Source organism: Cryptomeria japonica, chromosome 8, assembly GCF_030272615.1.
Source record: "Cryptomeria japonica chromosome 8, Sugi_1.0, whole genome shotgun sequence".
Lineage (NCBI taxonomy): Eukaryota > Viridiplantae > Streptophyta > Pinopsida > Cupressales > Cupressaceae > Cryptomeria > Cryptomeria japonica.
Window position 1 is genome coordinate 38,528,864 of NC_081412.1, and position 7,109 is coordinate 38,535,972.

Below are 7,109 nucleotides of genomic sequence, written 5' to 3' on the forward strand. Positions count from 1 at the left end.
TAAAAGTTCACATCACTTATTAATGAACTTTTAATTCTACCAATATTTATATTAATTATGCCTAATTTGTTTAACTTATCATTTAAAAAAAATTGTAGTAACAAAATAAAATAAAATAATAATTTATTTAATTACTATAAAATTTATGAAAATAAAAAAAATTCATATGATGAGGTTTTATTATTTAAAAAAAATTAATAAATTTTATTATATAAAAAATTAATTAATTGCAATATCAAATTAACCTAATCAAATATATTAATACTAACTTTTTAAAATACGAAAAAGATTAACCAATAAAAAAATCATTTTACACTGTCCCATTCAGTTTTAAAAAAAGAATACTAATTCTTTTAAGATATCCATAATCTCATTTTTCAACTAGAATTCAGTTACATCATCATCATCATCATCATCACCACCATCACCACCATCAGTTACATTATCATCATCATCACCACCATCATCTTCTTCTTGATCTTTGTTAGGCCAATAAACATAACCGATTTTAACGCGGTCACAATATTCGCCATTGTTAACGTATTGTTGAGCAAATATGGTTTGCAATATGTGAATGGTTTTCCTTTCTTCACCTGCCTCCACTCCCATTATAAACCCTTTTTTTGGTACACTAATTTGGGGCATCCAGGAGTCATATTTTGAGAGCCTTTCTTCATTAACCACGCACGTACATATCGTCCATCCGCCATCACGAAATGAGAAAAATGCACCATCACCAACCAACTTCCTCCTAATCAAAATTTCGCTCCCTATGTAAACATGCTCCGAAACGAGAGCGCAAAAGATGATTCTACTGAGCGAATGCTGGGTTTTATGAAACGAGTGGATCGTCTCCTCTACCTTTTCCCGACACAAGAAATTTATTTCACAGAAACAATGTGTCCCCAATTTTTTTAGATCTGACATGAGCGATGTCCATTTGGACTCAAGTCCTTCCCAATCTGGCGTCCATCTCCCTGCTAGAATTGTAAGCTCCGACGGCAATCTCTGAAATCACAGTGCTCACTATAAATTATTTTCAAAATCCAAAACAGAACATTTACAAATACTTTATTCAGATGCAATGTTTTCATAAATTAAAAAAAATTCGCAACAGAGCGACTAAATTAAAAGGAAATAATCGGCAACTAATGAGAAGCTACACATTCTGTGTTTAATAATACCTGCAACCTTTCAACGACACTTATTATAGGACAGACTGCAATCATCATCTCCTTCAGTCCTTTCAATTCTTCAATACCCCTTATATTCTGCAGCTTCGGACAACCCCCAATGAAGATTCTCTTCAACTCCTTCAATTCTTTAAAACAAATTACACCCTCCAGCTGTGGACAGTCCTCAATCCAGATTCTTCTCAACCCCTTCAATTCTTCAATAGCTTTTATACTCTTCAGCTTTGGACAATAAGCAATCCATATCCTCTCCAGTCCCTTCAATCTTTCAATTGCTGATATATCCTGTAGATCCCGACAGCGGCTAATATAGATCCTCTTGAGACAACTGACATGCCCAAAATTTGGCAACTCTGTCATAGTCTTGCATAATTTTATGTGGACCATTTCAAGTTCTGGCATATAATTGCTCAACACTTTTGTCAACTTTTCACAGTCGAACAGCAGAAGACATTCCAGTGTGGTTACCCCTGTTAAATCTACTTCACTTAGATCTGTCATAGAACAAAGCTTAAGAGATTTCAAGGTGGGACAGAACTGTCCATGAATTGAGACCTTCCTTGTGTCCCCTACCTCACACAGAGATATGGCTTCAAGGCTTCTCATACAAAACCGATCATCAGTTGTCTCTCCCCTGTTGCTTAAAGCAATATCCCCTTCTACAGCAGCAAACGATGCCAGCTTTAAAGTTTTCAGATTGGTGAGTTCTCTTACAGATTTCAGCAACAAATTCCATTCGATATTCAAGTTTGAGAAAAGAGTTTTAAATTTTAGGTGCAAATTCTCCAGATGTTTGAGCGTTCCGAAAGAACTCACTAGTTCGTTTAAATGTGTCATAAGCACATCATGATTGAAGCTTAAATATATCGGAGGATAAAAGTTGCAGTATAGCTCTTTCAACTTGACTGGAACCTGGAATATACAATCAATTTGTTTCAAACTGTTGTATTTTAATGATAAAAAGCTTCCAAGAGCGAACTAATTCCTGATGCTAACAAAATTAAATTTTTCATGAAAAGAAAGCTTTTACCTGGTCATCCCTTTGCCTCAATATCGTAGGTAATACTCTTTGAAGACTTAAAGTGTGCAAATTCTGTAGAGGAATCCATTCAGGAATAGTTAATACTCTTTGACGACTTAAAGAGTACATAGGCTCAAGTTGAAGGCATTGTAAAGAAGTTGATGCCTTTGAACTCCCCAGAAAATATGTTATATCAAGAGCTTCAGCACGTATAAGGTCACGCGCGAAACATCTGAAACTTTTTCCTTTGGAGTCAGGATGGGTGTCTTGGATTCCCTCGAATTCGCTAATATCAATCTGAATTCAAATTTCTTTGCAGTTAGAAAATTGTCATTCTAAGTTATTCGTAAATGTTGTATCAGTTTAAAAAAATAAACCATTTTCAACTAGGAGCATGAATTAAGACCACAAAGAAAACATACACGATCTTCAGGACGCCACAGCCGACGAGGATGGCTCGTTTCATTATCTGCCATTTCTCTCCCTAAGTCACGGAGGTGGTCATGCATTCTCAATTTAAATCCTGGCTCATAATGGCATTTCGAATAGTCCTTCATTTCTAAACAAGTTTCCACTTCAACAAGGCATCTGTCCTTGAGAGTCTGAAGTCCATGTTCAGCTCTCCACCCTGAAGCCCTCCATATACTTTTGGCCCTGTTCACATCTTCCCCTATGAAAAAGCATGCTACATCCATAAATATCTGTTTCTCATCCTCTTCCAGAGCATCATAGCTTATCTTAAGCTTATGTTTTATGTCTTTGTGTACTCTTGCCTCCTTAGCAACATTTAATTGTAACTTCCAATAAGCTTTGTCACTGCCAAAAACATGCCCGCCCATTACTTGAAGAGCAAGTGGTAATCCTCCACACACTTTGACAAAGCTGTCTACCAAATTATCAAATTCACTTTTACAAGATTTTCTATGAAACGCATGCCAGCAGAAGAGCTCTCTGCTATGCTGTTGATTCATTTCCATCATCTTATAACGGACTCTGACTCCGGCCTTTATAAGAAGCCTCTCGTCCCGGGTTGTGACAATCACCAAACTATTGTGATTGAGAGCATCTGTGGGCAATAGGGCATCTAACTGAGTCTGATGATCAACATCGTCTAGAAGCACAAGGAACTTTAATTCTGAGCTTTTTTGAAGGTAATCCTTGATAACAGCAATTCCATCTTCTGTACTACGAAATTTATGCTGATTCCTTTTTCCTTCCAAATCATTATGATGATTTATTTCCCCTCCCAGATCATTGATAAGCTTACTTTGCAGAGAAGTCAGTTTACCTTTGACATGGTTTTCCCGCACATCAAACAAACTAGTTGATCCACTAAATTCTGAATGTTTGTGATTGAACAAATATTTGGCGAGAGTGGTCTTGCCAGACCCTCCCATTCCAAAGATGCCAATTATTTTATCTCTCATCTGTCCATTTCTCTGGCAATGGCTGTAGAAATCTTTCACAAGCTCATCAAGTCCTACCTCATATTTTGCAACTTGGAAAAGAATTTTTCTCTTTTGCTTTTCCTTAACCACGGCAGACACGACATCATCACACAGCTTCTTCAGATCACTGAATATAGGAAAAGCAAAAACAAAAATGTAATTAAAATGGGGTTGTTAGTAATTGAGATTTTTTTTTCAATTATAAATTTAAAAACTTTTTATTGAAGGAAATGTCTATACGCCGGAGTATAATACAACATAAGAAACTGGACTGTCTTGATATTGGAGACTTAGAATTTCATTTGAGAGGAAATTGGAGAATAGAAGTCTTGATGATTTTTGTAAGCACAAAGACATTTGTCAAAATGTAATACCTTCTAGTGTAACTGGGTTAAGAGGCAATTGAAGCCTAACCTAAGCAGGAGAGTACGCGAGTGTCTTTAGGTGCAAGAGGATATTGTGAGAGAACTTTTGGTGTAGGTTAAAAGCTTGGATGATATAATCAGGTGATTAATGTTTGGTGTCATCAATAAAGCTATCCTACAATGAGAAGCAGACCCAGAGATGTAGCTCATATTGAGCGAACTCCGTTATCAAGCTTGTGATCTCTCTTCTTTTCTTACGTCTTATAATTCTCTCTTATTCTTTCCATTTTTGTTTTAATTCCTTCATTAAGTTTTAATTGTGAAATTGAAGTAATTAGTTAATGTCATAAAGTTATAGCTGATTAAGTGAACCTAACTCTGTATTTCAATGGTTAAAAGACATAGCCACACAATTCCGTTTGCAATCGAGATACATCTGTAATTTGAATTAAGCATAATTTAATTTGTAAGCTTTGATTACATATCAAGTTGGTGTTAGAGTAGTATAACAAAAAAACTTGCAAGTGGTGGATGTTAACCAGGTTGAAATTAAAGCAAGGAGAAGGTGCACTTGAAGAGTTTAATCCAGAGATCATATCAAGACAACATACTCGAAGATCAACCATGGCACAACCGGAAGAAGGAAAATTTGTTAATCCTGAACTCATTGAGAATAAAAAACAATTTTGTAAAGCGTTCCTATACATGAAGATGATGGTTGAAGAGTTGTAGAAGGACATGAAGAGGAAAAAGGAAGGCAAGGAAAGAAAGAAGGAGGAAGGTGAATCCTCTACAAAAGATGACAAATGTAAAGGAGTAGGAGGTGGTAGTGACCCTCTTGAACCTCCATCTCCATCCTCTTCATCTTCTTCATCTACTTGTTTTTCAAAGAAGCAACAACCTGTGAAACTAGAATCTAATTCACCTTTGTTAAAGCTTCATGTTAAATTTGAATTGCCAACGTATAATGGAGAAGTGAATGCAGAGAAACTTGATGATTGGATAAAACAACTTGAAGTTTATTGCAGGATCCAGAGGTTTACCGATGATGCTTCGAAGATCCAAATAGCCACTCTTCGCCTAGGAGGCACAACCTTAATTTGGGTGGGAGAGCAGAACTTAGGAAGATCTTAGTCGAGTGTCTTTAGGTGCAAGAGGAGTCTATAAGAGAACTTTTGGTGCAGGTTAAAAGCTTGGATGATGTAATAAGGCGATTAATGCTTGGTGTCATCAATAAAGCAGCCCTACTTTGAGAAGCGGACCCGGAGATGTAGCTCATATTGAGCGAACTCCATTATCAAGCTCGTGATCTCTCTTCTTCTCTTCTGTCTTATAATTCTTTCTTATTCTTTCCATTTTTGTTTTAATTACTTTGTTAGGTTCTAATTGTGAAATTGAAGTAATAAGTTAATGTCATAAAGTTGTAGATGATTAAGTTAACCTAACTCTGTATTTCAACAGTTAAAAGACATAGTCACGCAATTCTATTTGCAATTGAGATAAATCTCTAATTTGAATTAAGCACAATTTAATTTGTAATCTTCAATTACAGATAATGCTTGTAGGAAACTGAAGATATTTCCATTTGATCCTTTAATTGTAAAAAACTTCCAACCAGAAATCCCAATGCAAGATTCGGGTTTCTAAAAGGGATGGATGGGAAGTCTATAAAGATGAAGATATAGGAAGTGATATATATAGAGAGGCATAAATATGTAGCTTTGAGAGATTAGGAGAGATGGAGTGAATAAGAGAGAAAGATAGACAATGAGATATAGATAAAGGGAGAGGGAGATATGGGAGGATTAAGATGAAGGGTGCAAGAGTGAGAGATAAAGCAGGTCATATAGACAAGCGATAGTGAGAGGGAGAGATAGAGGGGGCAAAGTGATAAAGAGATAGATATAGAGATAGGGAGGGAGTAAAAAGAGTGTGTGTGAGACAGAGTGAGAGATATAGACTTAAAGATAGGGAAGGGGAAGGATATGAAGATAAAGAGGGGGGATATATAAATAGATAGAGAGACAGGGAGAGAAATATAGAGTACAGAGAATTAGAGAGAGATGGAAAGATAGCTCAGCTAAACACCAAGCAGACTCTGCATATCGCGGCGACAAGATGGCTATGTGTATTGTGGCAGAGGATATGGCATTCTTTATGGCAGAAGGAAAATAATCTCCCAGTTCAGTCTCTGGAGCATCTACATATCTCCGGATCCCAGCTTGTTGTAGAGAATTATAAAGCGGCAGAGCCAGATCTGTTTTAGTGTCTGGGCCTCGATGGTTAATGAACACATCATACTGTTTTGCAGTCAAAGAAGATTTGATCTTTTTGTTGGGAGGTTCAAGTATCAAAAATGGATCGCGTTCCTCTTCTCCTCGACCAGATGTCGAAGTGGAAGCCATTGACAGAAAATTGATAGTCTGGATATGCTACAAACCCTCCACAGTCGAAAACAAAGGAATTGAGCAGTTGAAGAGGTAAAGGAGTATGGGGATAGAAATAGCCCATAAAGTATTGACCGAGTAGAGAAAAAATTGGTAAGTTGTTTCCACGTTGTTTCCCGGCAAGTTTCCCTGATATTATATTTAATCACATTTTATGGGATCTATAGGATTGCAAATGTTTATTGATAAATATCATTCATTTTCAAAATTTTAATTAAAAGTTGAAAGATCATTTAATAGTTCATTAACTAACATGCATATATTAAATAATAATATATATATATATATATATATATATATATATATATATATATAATACACTAACAATTATCCTTGTTAAGATACCTATTGTGTCTTAGAAATTGATGGAAATGCACCTCAAGAAGAATACCTCTCACAATACACACACACACACATGATTAATTAAATGGAATAGTGTCAAACTATAATTCTCCATCTAAAAGATAGAGGCAAACAGGGCTTTAGGGTGTATATGTCCCTCCCCCTTGATGACATCCTCAAAATAAAGGTCAAGACCCTCCCCCTAGGGGAGTCCTCTCCGTAAGGTGTTGGGTTATCCATACTAGTGCATGCGTGTGTGTGTAACATAGAGCAACATGTAATATATTAAATAT

General features: G+C 36.0%; 1 protein-coding gene across 1 annotated transcript; it reads right to left on the bottom strand.

The window, feature by feature from the left end:
• Positions 1–310: 310 nt before the first annotated feature.
• LOC131028265 (disease resistance protein RUN1-like) lies at positions 311–5,455 on the bottom strand. Its single transcript, XM_059210146.1, has 5 exons — positions 2,637–5,455; positions 2,224–2,511; positions 1,185–2,105; positions 459–1,008; positions 311–315 (listed from the first exon to the last, which is right to left on the bottom strand). The coding sequence occupies exons 1-5, from the start codon at positions 3,639–3,641 to the stop codon at positions 311–313; spliced, it is 2,769 nt and encodes a 922-aa protein (XP_059066129.1). The 5' UTR covers positions 3,642–5,455.
• Positions 5,456–7,109: the final 1,654 nt, after the last annotated feature.

Excerpts from the sequence above, each read along its gene's own strand:
- LOC131028265 (XM_059210146.1), bottom strand. The coding sequence starts at position 3,641 with ATGAGAGATAAAATAATTGGCATCTTTGGAATGGGAGGGTCTGGCAAG. Across the intron at positions 2,512-2,636 it reads TGTGGCGTCCTGAAGATCGT|ATTGATATTAGCGAATTCGA; the intron begins GTATGTTTTCTT and ends ATTTGAATTCAG. Across the intron at positions 1,009-1,184 it reads GTGTCGTTGAAAGGTTGCAG|AGATTGCCGTCGGAGCTTAC; the intron begins GTATTATTAAAC and ends CTGTGATTTCAG.